We start from the raw sequence: 18,746 nt of genomic DNA, 5'->3' as shown, positions 1-18,746 counted from the left end.
CAGGCAGACCCCCGACACTTTTGCAGACCTATAATCAGGCTCTTAATTAACTTGGTTGGGTTTCAATTCGGGTCATGAATTAACTATTTATGGATTCGTGAACGTTTACGTTTTTAACATTTTCCATTGTTTGGTCCATCAATCTGAACAGATTTATTAAAACACTTATATTTTTTTGAGCTGTTAATTTCGAATTTGGGAAAGACTTGTAATGTATCGACTGATCGTCACCCTTTGTGCTTTCTTGCAGTTGCTCAGTATGAAATGCAAACATTTAAATGTCAATAATGTAAATAATGATAATTTCTCAGAGCTAGCTTAAGGCTATTTTCCCCTAAATTCACAGTGGGATCCACCCGCTCTCTCCCCCAGTGGCCCCCATACGGGGAGCCCGCCAACAGAAAGACACAGAATGGGGGGCATCCAACTTGAACTAAGTGGCGACAAAAGAGATGTTGGTTTCCACGGCAACTGAGTTAGGCAACACCCCCCCCCCCCCCCCCCCCCCCCCCCAAAACTCCCAGACCCGAATCACGTGGTCCAAAGTTTTAATTGAAACGAGGCGAGGGAGCAAGAGGCTCCGTGAGCCTCAGTCTGTGTCTTGGATGCCAATGACAGCACCATGAGTGGAGCCCAGGAGGAGATGGCTGCCGCTACTGCTGCACAGACCTCCTCTCTGGACGTCAGCAGCGCCGCTCTTGGTCTGCAGGACAGAACCCACACGGCCCTCTTTGGTTAGTTCGCTTTAACTTCTATTTGAAGAAATATTCGAATTATCTGTTTTTGTTGTCTGAAAATCGAATGGTAAATTTAGCTAACTTTGTTTTGACAGTATGATGCAATGATAACGTTAATAAGTCATCAATTGCATTATTGCGTATGGATTGTCATATTTTTAGATAAAAACAGAGCATATTTGGAGCAACTAGAGTCATAACCTATCCTATCATATTATGATATCCCCATATTCCGTTCCTCAGAGTTTCGAGTGTTCAACATCACTGTCGCCGTTCTGGCCTTGTGCATCCTGGTGTTCACCGGTCTGTACTGCATCACCGTCTGCTTCAACCGCAACAGGTAACCCCCCCACCCCCCCCAGCCCCCAGCCCCCATATCCTCGCCCCTCTGTCATCTAATCCATGTACGAGATAAGACCAGCAGATGATCTTCATGTTTTAGTATAGTCACGATAACATAATTAAAGCAACGCGATTCAATCACAGCCTTCATAAACATTGACATTGCCAAGTTCAGAGGCAATTATTCCCTAACGAGTGCAGACTCTGCCCGTTAGTCCCTTCAGCTCGTTAGTGTAATTAACAAGACCCCCTCCTCCCCCCCTCCCACCAGGCAGTGGAAGCGCGCCCACGCGTACGAGAGCGCGGTGACCCGAGGGGAGCCGGTGGACCCCGTGGCGGTGCGGGCCGTGAAGAGGTCCACCAGCTTCATCAACCCCTTCGCCCTCTTCAGGAGGCCCGAGGCGGAGCGCGACAAGGCCCGGATCTACTACATCTACAGCAACCCGCTGCCGGTCGGCCTGGAGGAGGAGGAGGAGGAGGAGAGGGAGCGGGAGAAGAGGCTGGAGGAGCGGAGGGAGCAGGAGGAGAGGAGGCTGAAGGAGGGGGAGAGGGAGCCGGACAAGAGGCGGGAGGAGACGAGGAAGGAGAAGAGGGAGCAGGAGAAGAGAGAGCAGGAGAAGAGGAGGGAGAGGGAGCAGGAGAAGAGGCTGGAGGAGACGAGGAAGGAGAAGAGGGAGCAGGAGAAGAGAGAGCAGGAGAAGAAGAGGGAGCAGGAGAAGAGGCATGAGGAGGAGGTGAAGGTGAAGACTGTCCTGTCTCAGTCGCTGCTGATCCGGGAGTATGCCCAGGACCCGAACAGTGGGGTCACCCTGGACCCGCCCATGTTTTACATGCAGCTCTAGAGACACCGGGGGAACATCGGACCCCTCGAGAGGCTTGATACCGCGTGAAACACACCGATCTGAAACGTGAAATGCACATCTCGGAGCATCGTTTCCAGGAACCCCTTTTGAGCGAGGCGGCCGTTCAGACCGACCCCGGTCACAACCCAAGCCGAGTCGACGGGGGAGCGCTTTGTAGACATGTTGTAGCGAAATGACCTCAGAGGCAGCCGTCATTACGACCATCGTTGATTTCATTACCATTTTAATGTGTTTACGTTAAAACAGCGTACACCATGCTGCGAATTACAAAAGAAGCAGAGCGTGACAGATGAAGACGGCACAGAGTACCACGACAATCACTGCAGAGCTATTGGAAACACAGAACCCTGCGTCATTATCAAAAGGATCGGTGCTGGTTGGGGCGGGGGGGGGGGGGGGGGGGGGGGGGCGAGGGATTCTGCGAGTGCAAGGGAGTGAGGGGAGGGGTCTCAGGCGATGGGCTGGGTCTCTCGGATCAGCCAATCCAGGGCCTCCTTCCTGCCCTGTCTTCGGAGCTCCGCCCCCACCGTCTCCATACACTGCCTGTGGTAGTCGTTCACCCAGTCCCGCTGCAGAAGAAGGAAGGGGGGGGGGGGGGGGGGGGGGGTGAAAAGTCGGGAACGTCAGAAACCTCAGACCCTCTTTACGTTAAAGGTGACATATTGCACCTCACACGGGTGTGAGTGTGATTAGCCGTAACAAGCCGTTTTGAAAATCTGCCTGGCTCTTCTGACATCACAAGTTGGCGTGTCCACCTAGATGTATGACGGAGAGATGAGCAACGTTTGCTACAGTCCACTGGATAGGCTGGTAGACTGATGTATCCAGCACAAATCTAGGTGGACAGGCCCACTTGTCAGAAGAGGCAGATTTCCAAAAAAAGGCTTGTAACGGCTAATCACACTCCCACCTGGTGGTATAATAAGTCACCTTTGAACATTCACTTATTGTCATTCGTTTAAACCAATCAGAAAGAGCCGTCCGTAACACAGGTGAAATTCCGCTAAAATTGAATATGCTCCAGCCCGTGATGCTGTGTGAACGCTGATACGATGGTTGGAAACAAATCTGTAAAATTGAACTGTTTTTAAGCTTGCTCGATTCGTGTTGCATTGTTTATTCATCCCATGTGCAGTCTGTGTATCTTTCATCAGTATAGCTTTAGCTGGCATAGCCCTGTGTGGCTGGTCGATGTGGTGTGTGAACAGACAGTGGGGGGTTGGCTTAGGGAAAGTCGTTTTGTGTGGTATCCACTAGCAGTATTATTGATGTTTCAGCCCTCTCTGCCAAGTCTATATTGGGCATATTATAGAATAAAAGCCATTGGGCAGCTGTGGTGGCAACACTTTACCTCTTTCTGAGTCAGCATGTCTGTGTTCATCATCTTCACTTGCATGGGCACCAGGGTGAGAGGTTCAAAGGTCAGGCTGCCCCTGTTCATGTAGTTGTACTGGAGACACACATTGACAAGAAAAAAAGACTTGAGCCTGCTCCTTTTTTCCCCCATTGAGCCTAACTATAGGATTATAGTTATTGATGAAGGTATTCTAAACTTATGAAATGGCAGAAGGAACGAAAAGCATACAATTGCTACATTCAAATGTGAAACTTTTCATATATTGAAGCAATTATGCTCAACACAAGCAAGAGGCGGGTGGAGGACACATCAGATAAGTTATAATATATAATACAAATATGTTAAAAATAGAATGTGCCACACATTATATCCCAGATACAAAGGCTTATATTCCCTCCTGGGTTAGAGGTTTTACCTTGGGTTTGGATGGCACGACCAGCACCACATTTTCAATTCTGATGCCGAAAGATCCATCTTCATAGTAGCCAGGTTCTGGTGATGAAAAGGATAAGTGGGTGCAGAATGTGAGTAGGGGATGATGTCAAACATAATCACACCAAAACAAGTTCAGTTGGCTAGCCTGGACAGCAGAACTTCACCGGGCCTGAATCCTATTCCTCTGACTAAACCAACGAAGGGGTAAAAACTGTCAACCGTATTAAGTACTTGTGCCAAAGAAGTGCCAACTAGTTTGTAGCGTGTAGTAACGAGGCCAAGGATTTAAAATCCTCTTAGCTATCAGAAGACGATATCAGATTAGCATTGCTATATAATATGACAACATAGTGCACCAACATTAGCAGTACTATCTTATCGGTTAACAGCTGCTTTCAACCCATAGCGACAACGATTTCTGATGCATGTCATTAAGGAGCAGGTCAGCTGGTTTAAACATCTTGCTCGAGGATGAGTTAGGGCTTGGCTGGGAATCAAAGAATTTTCAGTGTTCTGGTCTTCCTTTAGATTGCATTCATCTGGTTGGTTAAGCGATGACAACTGGTTTCAATTGATATTCGGTGGAACCGCATTCTCGGACACTCCTTCGCCCAAGTTCTGTTTTTCTAAACATTTTTCGTAAAGGTGTTGGAACGGTCTCGATGCCAGACCGATTGGAAACTGAACTCAAGAGCCAACGGATGCGTCACGAGGCCAAACACCTATCCGGTGCTCACCACTGTCCCTCTTCCCTGTCCCTAACCATACCATCCTGGTGGGTTAAAGAACCATTAACGAACCATTAAAGAACCAATAAAGATCCAACAAAGAACCATTAAAGGAACCAACAAAGAACCAATAAAGAACCAATAAAGAACTATTAAAGATCCAACATAGAACCATTAAAAGAACCAACAAAGAACCAAAAAAAAACATTAAAGAACCATTAAAGAACAATTAAGGAACCATCAAAGGACCAATAAAGAACCACAAAAGATCCAACAAAGAACCATTAAAAGAACCAACAAAGAACCAACAAAGAACCAACAAATAACCAACAAAGAACCAGTAAAGAACTTCGACGGGCCTGAATCCTATTCCTCTGATTATACCAGCAAAGTGGTAGAAACCGTCAACTGTATTTAGTACTTGTGTCAAAGAAGTGCCAACTAGTTTGTAGCGTGTAGTAACGAGGCCAAGGATTTAAAATCCTCTTAGCTATCAGAAGACGACATCAGATTCCTTTAATGGTTCCAACAAAGAACCATTAAAGGAACCAACAAAGAACCAAAAAATAACCATTAAAGAACAATTAACAAACCATCAAAGAACCAATAAAGAATAAATAAAGAACTATTAAAGATCCAACATAGAACCATTAAAAGAACCAACAAAGAACCAACAAAGAACCAAAAAAGAATCATTAAAGAACCATTAAAGAACAATTAACGAACCATCAAAGAACCAATAAAGAACCAATAAAGAACCACTAAAGATCCAACAAAGAACCATTAAAAGAACCAACAAACAACCAACAAAGAACCAACAAATAACCAACAAAGAACCAGTAAAGAACTTCAACGGGCCTGAATCCTATTCCTCTGATTATACCAGCAAAGTGGTAGAAACCGTCAACTGTATTTAGTACTTGTGTCAAAGAAGTGCCAACTAGTTTGTAGCGTGTAGTAACGAGGCCAAGGATTTAAAATCCTCTTAGCTATCAGAAGACGACATCAGATTAGCATTGATATATAATATGACAACATAGTGCACCAACATTAGCACTACTATCGTATCGTTTAGCAGCTGCTTTCAACCCGTAGCGACAACGATTTATGATGCATGTCATCAAGGAGCAGGTCAGCTGGTTTAAACATCTTGCTCGAGGATGAGTTAGGGCTTGGCTGTGAATCAAAGAATTTCCATTGTTCTGGTCTACCTTTAGATTGCATTCATCTGGTTGGTTAAGCGAAGACAACTGGTTTCAATTGATATTCGGTGGAACCGCATTCTCTCCTAGTTCCTCATTATCGGACACTCCTTCGCCCAAGTTCTGTTTTTCTAAACATTTTTCGTAAAGGTGTTGGAACGGTCTCGATGCCAGACCGATTGGAAACTGAACTCAAGAGCCAACGGATGCGTCACGAGGCCAAACACCTATCCGGTGCTCACCACTGTCCCTCTTCCCCGTCCCTAATCATACCATCCTAGTGGCTTAAAGAACCATCAAAGAACCAATAAAGAACCAATAAAGAACCATTAAAAGAACCAACAAAGAACCATTAAAGAACCATTAAACAACCAATAAAGATCCAATAAAGAACCATTAAAAGGACCAACAAAGAACCAAAAAAGAACCATTAAAGAACCATTAAAGAACCATTAAACAACCAATAAAGATCCAACATAGAACCATTAAAAGAACCAACAAAGAACCACTAAAGAACCAATAAAGAACCACCAAAGGTCCAAAGAACTATTAAAGAACCATTAAAGAACAATTAACGAACCATTAAAGAACCACTAAAGAACCACTAAAGAACCATTAAAAGAACCAACAAAGAACTAAAAGAGAACCATTGAAGAACCAATAAACAACCAATAAACAACCAACAAACAGCCAATAGATATAAGCAGGCTCCCGGCCACACCGTCGCTGACGATCATGCCGGCCTCCAGGGGCTCGTCGGCGAAGGTCTTGTAGCTGATGCCGCAGGGCCCCTCGTGGACGTTGAGGAAGCAGCCCACGCCGTGCCCCGTCCCGTGCAGGTAGTCCAGCCCCGCCTCCCACAGCGCCGCACGGGCAAACGAGTCCAGCAGGTGGCCTGGGAGGGGGAGAGGGCAGAGGTCATGGAGGAGGGCAGAGGTCATGGAGGACAGCAGAGGTCATGGAGGAGGGCAGAGGTCATGGAGGAGGGCAGAGGTCATGGAGGGACAGGGTGGAGAGGTCATGGAGGACAGCAGAGGTCATGGAGGGACAGGGGGGAGAGGTCATGGAGTTCACGCGGTCCATTACTATTTTCTCATACAGTGTAGACGTTCATGGCTGTTTCATCACAGAAATATATTTTTTATATGATAGAAAATAATGTCGATATGAAGGTATGATGGAGTATGACGTGCAAGGCTAGAAAAAAAGTTACAAATAAATTGTCGAAATGAATACGACAAAATATATATATCAAAATACGGCGCGAGGTAAAATATTAAATATAAAGCGTGATACTGACATGTTTTTCATCGACGCTACCTCAACCGTAATGTAACCCTTCTAACAAAGATACTGGATATTGCATACAGCATGTTTCAGTTTGAGACAATGACAGCCCATCACAGCTCTGACACGCGGATGTTACCTTTGGTTCCGTTGGGGAAGATCGCGGCGCTGACAGCGATGTGTCCCTTCAGTACGTAGGTGAAGCACTCCTAGTGAGAGCAGCAGGTAAAGCGAGCTGGTTTACATCGTTACGATGACAGCTGCAGTCATAATATTTACATATCGCTGAAGAATGAGGAATTGTTATCCTTTTCTCCCACTCGAAACGAAAGGGAAAATATGTTGTTGCAGAGGAGCCAGAGCGAATGTTAAATAAAAACCTTTTCGTAGGCAGAAGGGGTTCCAAAGTGCACGGTACGCGTGACGTCTGTGGTTCCATCCCTGGGCAAAGCAAATAGCAAATAGGGAAAGATAAATAAATACAGTGCGTATTCACACATTGGTAAAACTGTTCCATCAAATGAATAAAAAAAGAAGTGCATTTTTTCATTACAATCACACATGTAATATCATATTATACTTAACATTTTATAAATATATTATAGAAATATTATTTTAAAGAAACTGGAATTTTTTTTGGTTTTACGGATGCATTATTTATTTGTTTGTTCGACTTTAGGCCCTGCTCTGTAAAAGTCACGTGATGTTACTGAACTTACTTGTACTGCGCCCCGGAGTCGAGCAGGTAGACCTCGTTTAGCGAGAGAGTTCTGTTGGTTTCCGGCAGGGGTCTACAGAGACAGAGACCAGAGGTTTCTTTGGCTGTATATGTTTTGTGTACCTATTATATAAATCAAACCCGTTTCATTGTTTTATGGAAACCATACCTGTAATGTATGATGGCTCCATTGGGACCCACACTGGATATTGAGGGAAAACTTAGGCCGACAAAATCTTTTTGTTGGCTGAAATAGAACGACAATAAATATAAAAAATATAATAGCCAAGATCACCAATCTGAATTGACTGTAAGAAATAAACATGTTCCTGCAACATATGAACAGTACACTTCCTTGTTTATAAACATTGTTTGATTTTTAAATATTGTATATGCTCTCTCTCTCTCTCTCTCTCTCTCTCTCTCTCTCTCTCTCTCTCTCTCTCTCTCTCTCTCTCTCTGTGTCTCTCTCTCTCTCTCTCTCTCTCTCTCTCTCTCTCTCTCTCTCTCTCTCTCTCTCTCTCTCTCTCTCTCTCTCTCTCTCTGTGTCTCTCTCTCTCTCTCTCTCTCTCTCTCTCTGTGTCTCTCTCTCTCTCTCTCTCTCTCTCTGTGTCTCTCTCTCTCTCTCTCTCTCTCTCTCTCTCTCTCTCTCTCTCTCTCTCTCTCTCTCTCTCTCTCTCTCTCTCTCTCTCTCTCTCTCTCTCTCTCTCTCTCTCTCTCTCTCTCTCTCTCTCTCTCCCTCCCTCTCTCTCCCTCTCCCTCTCTCTCTCTCTCTCTCTCTCTCTCTCTCTCTCCCTCCCTCCCTCTCTCTCCCTCTCCCTCTCCCTCTCCCTCTCCCTCTCCCTCTCTCTCTCTCTCTCTCTCTCTCTCTCTCTCTCTCTCTCTCTCTCTCTCTCTCTCTCTCTCTCTCTCTCTCTCTCTCTCTCTCTCTCCACACCTATCATCATACCAAACGACTGTATAAGTGCCTTTAACTCATCACCCAGTGCGTCTAACATTTTTTTTATCTGTAGGGGGCACTACAACTCAATTCTCGCTCACAATCCTGTGTGACAGAAAAACACTTTTTGTTATTATATTTGCCATGACTTGCCTGCGAAAGTCTTCAGCCTTATCTGCGGAGGAGATTTCCGTCACGGTGCCCTTTGGAATCTAGAAACAGATCAACCGCAGGGGGTAACGTTAGGACGCGGCCGGCTCACACGCCACTCGCATTATGGTGTAACAAATGGCTTAAGGAAAATATCAAAAAGGTAAACACCTCTTTTTCCAGCCAGGCAAAGAGCTCACAAAGGGCGACAGCATCCTTGATCTAAGAGCCGGTGTCAATGAAAAACAATGATTCACTTGTTGTTAGATGTAGAGGGGAAAAAAACAGAGCCTGTCAGTTGAGGAAATGGAGGATCATTATCGCAGTGACCCGATAAAGGCTCGTTAAAATGGGTGTTGTAAAAGGGGGGGACTTACGTGGGCCGTTTTCATTCCCTGGATCTCGGTGGCGTTCTTGACGGCCTTGGCCAGGCAGAGTGGGGTGTAAGAGATCTGGGATCTGTGGGTCTGGGGAGACAAAGGTAGAGGGAACCCAAAAGGGCAGAGGGTCAGCCGTTAGTTTCACTGGACACCAGCTGAGTCCATAGGTCAAGGGGCACCTCACACGGGTTTGGCTTATGGTGTCTTTTATCTGTAGATAGGCAATGACTTCATTCTTCCCGGTTCTTATTAAATATGATTGTTGCAAGCAGTTCTATCAAATGTTCAATCTAACTGTAGATAATAAGACTACTGATAATAAAATGAAAAATAAGTAGGACAAAAAGGTTTAAGACAATGCCTCATGGGGGAAGTGATGCGGTGTGCAGTGATGTCGTGCGTGAGGGTTGTGTTTTTGTGTATTTATGTTGGGATCCATCCAGGGAATGCATCTCAGACGGACGGACTGGGTAGCAGGAGGCAGGGTGCCGTGGTAACCAAATGGCACAAAGTGAAGCCTTAACTCTTAACATCCACAAGCTCTCCAGGAAAGATCAAGCAGCAGCCCCCTAGACTGTCCCCGACCCCCCCAAGGTGAATGTGAATAAATGTAAAGGGACTGCATTTATATAGCGGTTTTCCAACCTATTGGCCACTCAAAGCGCTTTACAATATTGCCTCTACTTCACCATTCACGCACACATTCACACAGCGACGGCGGAGTCAGCCATGCAGGGCGACAGCCAGCTCGTCGGGAGCAGTTAGGGGGAGGGCCCTTGCTCAGGGCCAACCCGACACCCACCTTGGGGATGACCTGTGTGAGGGCGCAGCCCGCCTTGTCACAGATCCACACTTTGTCCTTGGGGCCCAGCGCGGCGCACACGGCCTGGAGCTCCGTGTGGACCGCCTCGTAGGGGGACGCCTGGATGCTGAGCTCGGGCCTGCTGGGGGCGTCCAGCTGCAGGTGCTGCCTGACAGCCGGGTCCTCCAGACGCTTCAGGTCCACAAACAGCCTGCAGGAGAGGGCATGGTGGGGGGGGCGAGGCTTGGATGAGTGGAGTGCCTTCTCATTATTATTATTTTTGAATGAATTTTATTAAAAATATATTGATTTATTTAGTATAGGCATATAGGGCGTCGCCGTCTTGGAGCTTCTTTACATCCTATGTCATTGCTTTTGGCAGATGATTTTATGTGACACACACACACACACACACACACACACACACACACACACACACACACACACACACACACACACACACACACACACACACACACACACACACACACACACACACACACACTTCAGACGTTATTATAGAACGCATGTACCTGATTGTTTTCATGCCCACGACGGAGTAGGCAAAGAACACCGGGTTGTATTCGATGTCTGACCCACGCAGGTTGAACAGCCCTGCAGAGAACGATGCAAAACGACAGAAACGGGTAACATGATACATTACATACACATTTAAAAAAATAAAAATAAACACATCTGCATCTCTAATCACAGACGCTGAATTATTCTGTTTTTTTGTCGCGTTTTCTTTTTTTATCTTGTGTGCGTCCAAAGGAAAGCATCCGTTTCCATCTGTGACATTGACCTCGGCTAGGCTCTAGATTTGTAAGATACATTTGCTGTATCTTATCTGTACTCGTGTCATGCAGTGACTGCAGGTCACTTTGGACGACAGCATCCACTAAACAGCCCTTGACCTAAATGTCCTCCCACGACGACGCAGGCTCTGGGGTCGTTTTAACCTTCGTGCCTCAGAAAACGGTCAAAATTAATAAGAATAGGCCTTTGGTTCTATTTTTATTCATCCTTGGCTCTTACTTGTCTGTGACTATTATTAGAAAACCTTGTGCTCATCCACCGTGGATACCCAAACTAACCCAACCCCCCTCGCCCGCCCTATACACTTGGAACCAATTGGAAACCTCTGGTCTCAATGTGAGGGCAATCAAAGTCTTAAAAAAAAAAGATTCAAATTAGGGCCGAAATACTCGAGTCGACCAATCAGGCTGGAGAGCCCTTGGACCAGGGTGAACACCCTCGGTGCCCGGGTGACACCCGTGTATCGTGATCGGGAATCGTGACAGGAATTAGGTAACCGTGGAGATGACCAGGACGCGGCGGCGGCGGCTTTGGGATGGTCGTGAATGTAGACACGCTAGTAGACTCTAGCTAACCTGGAACAGTCCTTAAAATGGTCAGAGGAGACAGCCTCAAACAGCTGGACCTTGTGATAAAACATCCGACATCCATATTCTATTCCGCCATGTCTTGCATTGTACTTTATCGTTGTTTTCAATTTTTCAGTGGCTTTTCGTGTCGGGCGTTCTGCACTGAAGCAATCTGCTCCAGATGGCTATATTCCTACTTTACCCAGAATGACTATGAAAAATGTGCATTCATACATAGGATAAATAAATCAAAGGTCTTATAACGATGTGTATTACAGACTTGATTCTTATTTGTGATTTGGTTAGGACAGCTTGTCTTAGCTTACCCAGTGGATTCTAGAATACTCAGACCAAAAAAAAAACTTTCCCATAGTTGTATCGAATACTTTGGTGACCATTTCGGTTTACAGCTGTCATTGAGTCATTGTCATTGTAATCCTCCATGGAAAATAAAGAGGAATCTAATGAATCACTGCCCCAGTGCCCGGACCAGTTGGGCAGCAATTCATTAGAAAGCAGATCAAATCTGGTGGGTGACTATCTGGCTGTTTATTCTACCAATGAGGCCATGCCATAGCGGGACTTAGATCAGCCACACCCAAATCCTGCAGAGCCAAAGTGCATTCTGCACGTTGGGCTGCTGGCCTGGCAGAATGCGCGTACCCTAGCTAAATGGCTGATATCTAGCCACAGGAACATTGCAAACGATTTATATTGAAGGATTCTTAGACAGAACCCCTGATTTGTTGTCATATTGGAATTTACCTAAAATACGATACTGTTGATTTCTACTAGGGTAGTTTGAAGACACGCTCCCTTATTAAACCCCATACTAATTACTGCAGCTATGTCTCTGTGTGGCATAGGAGCGTCTACAGATAATGAGTTTATCAACAGCAAAGTGAAATACCACACAAAACAGTCCATAGGACCTTGGGTGTGCTGAACATCGCCGCGGGACATATCCTATCAATTTCAAACTGTTTTAGGCAGATGTTTATATTGTTTTATAAGCCTTAATAAAAAAATAAAAAACCTACATGCAATCTCGTCCAGCGCCGTGGCAACAAACCAGTTGATCTTCCTCTCCCGCATCTTGGCGCGCAGTGCTGTGATTTTGTCCTGCCAGGACATACCTGTCGGAAGAGAGCATTGTTACTGATTATCAGAGCTTAGCGTGCAGCATTTCTGTTTTGCCACAGGCATGGGACTTTCTTAACCTAGCATAGCCTTGTCTCGAGATAACTTGGTTGATTTATAAGGACAAGTAAGTTGTTGCAGGCTGTGTGAAGGGGGGGGGGGGGGGGGGGGGGGGGGGGGGATAGGAACAACCAAATAGGAAATGATGATCCAAATGAGACAATAATAATCATACTAATACATACAGCTGAAAAACATCCTGCATGATTTTAATTCTGAACAATATGACCTTGTTTCCAGTCATAGACACAATTGGGAGGCAGGGGCACAAATGCCAAACTCTTTAACAGGTATTGATATTTGTCTGTAAGCAGTGGTGGGCCGTCAGGGCCAGCAGGGCCTTCTCTGCTGGCCCTGTCAAAATCAAAATAACATATATATATTATGCTTTAAAACATCCGGCCATGGGTGATGGGTGAGTTTTACTTTGCACTGTGTAGGAGCGATAATGTTGTTGTGGTACTTTAGTTTATAAAGCATTTTTTTTAATGGTTTGATACACAAATATATTGCTGGAATTTGGGCAGTGGCTTAATGGTTAATGGTAATGCTTTGTGTGGATGCCGCTTAATAAGCATATTAAATTAACCCGTTCACTACTACTCCTGTGGGCTTAATATTCTGGCTGGAACAGCTGTTGTAAAATATGTGGCATAAAGGCCTACTTGTATGTTTCTTGTGAACTGGCGTTGCACTTGTAATATTGTCGCTATAGGCTACTTTATTGAATCCTTTGAAGTTGCGAAAGCATCCGGGGAAAATAACAATAACTGAGAACACTTGTTTTTGTGTCATGTGTGTGATGTGCGATCTGGTTGCGGAGTGAAGTAAGGAAAGATCTGATGGTGATGCTGCATTACTCTGCATTACTCATTACTGCACAACATCCACGTGGATGTTATGCAGTAGCGCATATTGTGGCTGTGTTGGCTGTATCGGCACCTAATATGACATTTGTGTGCATGTCTGAGTGTTTGGGGGTTGGCCGTTGGTGGAGTTTGTTACTGAAGGCCCTGACTTAAACCCCATGGTATGCTACTGTCTGCAAGTCACTTCCCTGTTCTCAGATGGTGGTGAATTTTGGGTCTTTCCCCAGAATGCAACACTGTCTTCTAAACGCTTTGGCTACTGCAAATTTGATACCATCTCTCGACACAGGTGAACCACTTCCCCTAAGTGGTGGGGCGTCTGTCACGTCATCCCATCCCTGTCAGAAGCGTGGCATGCTTTGCCTCTTACAGTGTCTTCTATAGAAGGGCTTGACCTTCTTCACTGTGAGAGTGGCAGCATTTACGGCCGGTCGGGCAGGCTGTGACGGTAAACCCGTTTTCAGTCATCCCCCGGGTGAAAAGATATTTGCGAGGCCCAAGGCTTTTGATACCGGTTATCCTCTGAATGCCACCAAACCGTGCTGGGATCTTCCCTGTGTGGGTTATCTTTTAAGACGGCGCTTGTACTCGCTTTAGTTTCTGCCAAACGCGCCTGTGAGCTTGCGGCTCGGTCGTTGCTTTGGTGGAAAGGAAGGAGATCAGTGATGATAGCACCAATGTGAACTATAACCGTGTTCGGTCTGCTTATATTACATAGTCGACAATATATGAGGTAGGTCAAACCAAACGTGGAAAATGTCTCTGACGAGTATGTCTCTCAATTGGAATATTGAATTACATTTTCATCCCGATATAATTGTGTAGGTTCAGTCTGTCTGAAACAAGAAAGAGATATAGATATCAATCTATATACACTACGTCTCTTAAACAAATCAATCAAATTTGACAATAGCCTGCAATATAAACTAATAATTAGGTTGTGTGTCTTTGTGAAGGACACACATTAGGCATGTTCACAGGGAGGAGTCCCCCTGCTTGTCATTTGTTCGGAAATCAATTTGGCATTGCGGGAAATATATGTTGAACTTTGTCAAATGAGTAAATAAGGCTATCTAAAGTAAATTTGCTCTCAATGAGCGATTGAGATTAGGAATCCAAAGGGAGGAAACTGAACATCAAACTGAATTCATCATCTCGGATATAAGTGTGTGCAGTCTGTCCAAAACAAATAAAATATATTAAATGCGTTTTCAACTAAATCAATCACATTTTACAGTAGGCGTGACTATAAAATGCAATAAAATAAGTGTGTGTGTTGTTGTGTCGGACACACATCACCATACAGCCAGAGTATAAATACAGCCTGTATTTTCAGACAGCCTGCAAGACTTACTTATTGTTGTTGTTTTTGGGGTGAAAACCAGACATAGGATACAAATTTTACCGACAGGTTATACAGAACCTTTTTTCATGGAATCTACGAAAAAGCAAGCTTGAATCAGAGGTTACGGACATACTCTATTCCCGTTATTCACTCCTATACCTGTTTGTAGAAGAATTAGGGTTTTTATCATTGAGGTTGTGTTTTGCACACACTTGACTTCTTGACACCAATATGACCCAGGACTTTGGTCCAGCTACCAATATAAATTAATCTCACAGCTTCACCACAGCCAATAGGACAAAGCCCAGGCGGCGTAGCCTACATCAGGTATCATAACTCGAGCTCTATCAGGTTACTGTGGCTGAGTAGATCAAACATGAACAATTAGGCGTGTAGATGTCAATCAGGCATTCCTACTCAAAATTTGATATGTGCGCAATTTTTGGTTGGACGAGTCCTCCCTCGTCCATCATACATGCATTTTTGACATCGGCTGCCATGTGCTTTGAGGTGTTTGAAACCAGATCATGTGTAATGTGGCAGGCGTAGAGCCCCCAGGCACTCACCGGTGCGCTCTAAGCCCAGGGTCATGAGCTGGGTGCTGGGTCTTTGGGGCCGGTCCAACCACACAGCGTCTATCAGGTTGTCCTGCACGGCCACCAGGGAGTGGCCGGCACCGGCCAGGGCCTTGGACATGTTCTTCCACTGGTCTGGAGGGGCCGTTGCCCCGGGACACACAAAGGACATGTCAGGTAAGAAGCTAGAAACCGATAAAGGCCAGAGGGAAGCTATGGGTGCTGGATGGTGCTAATGGCTACAGTGACCATTTTAGATTTTCTTTACTTTGCACAAATAAGCTACATAGCGATTCAATTATACAATTCACGCCCGGATTATGTTCATTCATTGCAATCACTGTAAACACAATTCCTGAATTCAGATTTCAATCATGCATTATTCTTTCAGTTTATGTGACCATAGCATCTGGCTAAACCTATTATTATTATTAGGTCTACGTCAGTACAGAAGAGCTTCCTAAAGGGGGGGGGGGGGGGGGGAGCGGGACGCTTCCACACTGCTACCCACCTGCAGCGATGATCCAGGGGTCCACGCCCACCTTGGAGTTCTCTGGCAGAACGCTGATCAGCCAGTCCTCCTGAGAGGGGGTCTCCTTCAGCCCTGCGCACCACACACTTTGGATTTCAAATCCCTTCTTTTTGTAAAGCGATGCCTAAAAAGCATACCTACAATCTGTTGTATTTAAAGGTGACATATTGTACCACCAGGTGTCATTAGCCGTTACAAGCCGTTTTTTGAAAATCTGCCTCTTCTGAAATCCCAAGTGGGCGTGTCCACCTAGATGTATGACGGATAGATTATCAACGTTTGCTGCAGTCCACTGGGTAGGCTGGTAGACTGATCTATCCGTCATACATCTCGGAGGGTACGCCCACTTGTGGTGTCAGAAGAGGCCGATTTTCAAAACGGCTTGTAACGGCAAATCACACGCACACCTGGTGGTATAATATGTCACCTTTAAGATGCATTGTGATATATAGGGCTCCATTGAACACACACACACACACACACACGTACACACACTCTGGGGAATGTCTCCTCTCCGTCACAAGGTCAGCGTTGTGAGGCCGAGTGACGCGTACGGACGCTCCAGCCTCTACTCGCCCTTTTGGACTCGTCCACTCACGGCTCGTCCGGGCGTGACTTGAGACCAACACGCATGAAAACACCTGAGGCGGCTCTTAAGCGACTGAGTGTGCAGACAGCTCACCCATCTTCATGAGGGTCCAGTTGTTGTCCATTTGCTGGCTGGCCTGCAGGAAGTAGCGACCGTCGGTCCACATGGCAGCATGCTGCTCCGTCACTATGGCCGTACCTGAAGATCATCGCACACACAAGCGCACACAGACACAATTGATTTTGATCGGGGATTCTATAAAGTTATCAATTTCCGAGGGAAATGTGTACATTTCTGGGAATCAAGTTGAACTACACGTAAACAATCCTTATTCAAGTCGGATTGGATACACATCCTTGGGCCTCGGCCAGGAACGTGCCATGCCAGTGCCACCTCATCAAGTGCGCTCGCCCTCATTCACACACACACACACCCACACACTATCTTGCAATTCTTTCGCAGTTATTGCAATTATATCATTTGAATGCGATCATCTCGGACACACATGCACACACATTTTCTCTTGTGAATCTCAATCAGTATAGCCATCTACAGTGAGAAAGGGATACACGCAGATAGGCCACTGACACAGATGCACAGATACAGAGGGGCTGGAGACACAGATACAGACAGGCTGGAGACACAGATACAGACGAGCTGGAGACACAGACACACACATAGGAGGAACACACCTGCCGAGCCGTTGAATCCACAGATGAATTCACGTCTACAGTCGCATGGTGCGATATATTCACTCTGGAAGAGGAACAGGGAACACATTTACAGAACAGTTTGAACACGATAAAGCTAATAATTAAATTTAATTAAAATATAATTTAGGGATCGTCAACATATGGAAATGTCTAACTTAACATGTGAATAATAAAAGACAGAAATAACCAATTGCTCAAGATCCTCAAGAAATGTTGGTATGAATAAACATATTCGGTTTCTTTTCCTACCTGATGTGCGTCTCCAGAGGGGATGATGTAAGCCTGTATGGGCTCGGAAAAGTATTTACAGTTCTTCATCGCGAGGCGAAGCTGCCTGAGCAACTCCACCGTTAGTTTAGGAGACATGGCCTTGTCTGAGTAAATAAAACGAAGGAGAGATTAGTCTCACAAATACGATTTTAAATGAATAGGGACAACAAATAACTTCCTGGTTCTTAGATTAAGTCATAGAAAAGGTAAACCCAATAAGCAATATTTTGTTTTGGAAAAAAATATTACATATTTAATACACATGCGTGTTAAATGCAATAACACCATGCCCAGATATTACAACACCGATGAAGTTATCCAGCTTCTAAACGGGCCAAAACTTTGTCTGATTTCCAACTGTTGCAATTATTTTTCTGCCCTTGCCTGGTTCGTGCAACACCTTTCCAGCTTCCTAACCTCCTATTAGACCCCTTATTGAAAAACCAACCCAAATCGCCCCAGCAAGGAAACTCATTGAACATTACCTGATTCCAGGGAACTCATTTTACCTTCAAATGCCTTAAATTGACTCGAGAAACTCAAATGTAACCTCAACACCTGTGTCTATATAATCTTTTATCTCATGCTGATTAAGCAAGGAGAATAAAATCCCGGGTTAAATATTATAAGAGTCTAAAGGTCCGTGAACGGTGGTTTTAATCTCCTCAACAACGATCTCTCCCATTGGCTACACCGCGCCTGAGATGTTTGTTTACATATTATTAGTTACAGTAGGGCCTACATATTTAATAACCACAGTACATGTCACCTAAAAAGTTACAATATGCAAGGGAAAATATGCATTTGGCCTATGCTATTGTCGATTGCCAATCTTTTAAATGTACATGTTTTATCTAGGCCCACAGGCATAATTGCATGCATTTGTTAATTTATTGTGAAGTGAATGCGTTAGTGGGAGTGGGAGCGAGCCTTTTAACTGTTAGCACGGGTACTCTCCATTCCGTGCCTCTCAGTGCGAGTGATCTGCGATGTTTTGGCACAATGCAGACTGCGTTGTGTAAACAGGCGTGGGAACGACAAATGCTACCATGTTTTTAACATGTTCAATACCCCATCAACGTCATATTAAATCGCTGTTGTGTAAAACCAAAAAGCAGCATAGCATGCAGCCGATAATCAATTTAAACACACATAATTATTTACCGTAGGGTTTGATTCTTCTGTTTAAATGACTTTTTATACCAGCTGTGCCTTGTGTCAATTTACAAAACAGGAGGCTGCCATTTCATTGATGACGTAGCCGGTCACGTGACAGCCCATTTTTTTCAGCAGCTCGCCCCCGCTCATTGAATTCATAGCAAAA

At 45.1% G+C, this 18,746-nt stretch overlaps 2 protein-coding genes across 3 annotated transcripts; one reads left to right on the top strand and one right to left on the bottom strand.

Annotated features, from left to right (window-relative positions):
* Positions 1–552: 552 nt before the first annotated feature.
* si:dkey-246e1.3 (putative uncharacterized protein DDB_G0271982) lies at positions 553–2,132 on the top strand. The gene is made up of 3 exons (XM_030351567.1): positions 553–734; positions 981–1,077; positions 1,351–2,132. Exons 1-3 carry the CDS (start codon positions 623–625, stop codon positions 1,919–1,921), a joined length of 780 nt encoding a protein of 259 aa, XP_030207427.1. The 5' UTR covers positions 553–622; the 3' UTR covers positions 1,922–2,132.
* Positions 2,133–2,148: 16 nt separating this feature from the next.
* xpnpep1 (X-prolyl aminopeptidase (aminopeptidase P) 1, soluble) lies at positions 2,149–18,693 on the bottom strand. Of its 2 annotated transcripts, none has more exons than XM_030351566.1 (20): positions 18,587–18,693; positions 17,402–17,526; positions 17,132–17,195; positions 16,533–16,637; positions 15,830–15,922; positions 15,310–15,453; positions 12,370–12,465; positions 10,475–10,556; positions 9,942–10,152; positions 9,137–9,226; positions 8,931–8,981; positions 8,763–8,821; positions 7,839–7,916; positions 7,671–7,742; positions 7,332–7,392; positions 7,091–7,160; positions 6,386–6,559; positions 3,715–3,791; positions 3,294–3,392; positions 2,149–2,511 (listed from the first exon to the last, which is right to left on the bottom strand). In XM_030351566.1, the coding sequence occupies exons 2-20, from the start codon at positions 17,516–17,518 to the stop codon at positions 2,392–2,394; spliced, it is 1,863 nt and encodes a 620-aa protein (XP_030207426.1). In that variant the 5' UTR covers positions 17,519–17,526; positions 18,587–18,693; the 3' UTR covers positions 2,149–2,391. The 2 variants fall into 2 exon arrangements, with proteins under 2 accessions (XP_030207426.1, XP_030207425.1); XM_030351565.1 differs by lacking the exon at positions 18,587–18,693 and adding an exon at positions 17,908–18,041.
* Between the last annotated feature and the right edge of the window lie 53 nt (positions 18,694–18,746).

This window comes from Gadus morhua, chromosome 3 (assembly GCF_902167405.1).
Source record: "Gadus morhua chromosome 3, gadMor3.0, whole genome shotgun sequence".
NCBI classification, from domain to species: Eukaryota; Metazoa; Chordata; class Actinopteri; order Gadiformes; family Gadidae; genus Gadus; species Gadus morhua.
The sequence above is the reverse complement of the archived record's forward strand: the minus strand, read 5'-3'. Positions and strand labels throughout refer to the sequence as shown.

Excerpts from the sequence above, each read along its gene's own strand:
- si:dkey-246e1.3 (XM_030351567.1), top strand. The coding sequence starts at position 623 with ATGAGTGGAGCCCAGGAGGAGATGGCTGCCGCTACTGCTGCACAGACC. Across the intron at positions 735-980 it reads AACCCACACGGCCCTCTTTG|AGTTTCGAGTGTTCAACATC; the intron begins GTTAGTTCGCTT and ends TCCGTTCCTCAG. Across the intron at positions 1,078-1,350 it reads GTCTGCTTCAACCGCAACAG|GCAGTGGAAGCGCGCCCACG; the intron begins GTAACCCCCCCA and ends CCCTCCCACCAG.
- xpnpep1 (XM_030351565.1), bottom strand. Across the intron at positions 17,196-17,401 it reads CCTCTGGAGACGCACATCAG|AGTGAATATATCGCACCATG; the intron begins GTAGGAAAAGAA and ends TTCCTCTTCCAG. Across the intron at positions 6,560-7,090 it reads CTTCCCCAACGGAACCAAAG|GCCACCTGCTGGACTCGTTT; the intron begins GTAACATCCGCG and ends TCCCCCTCCCAG.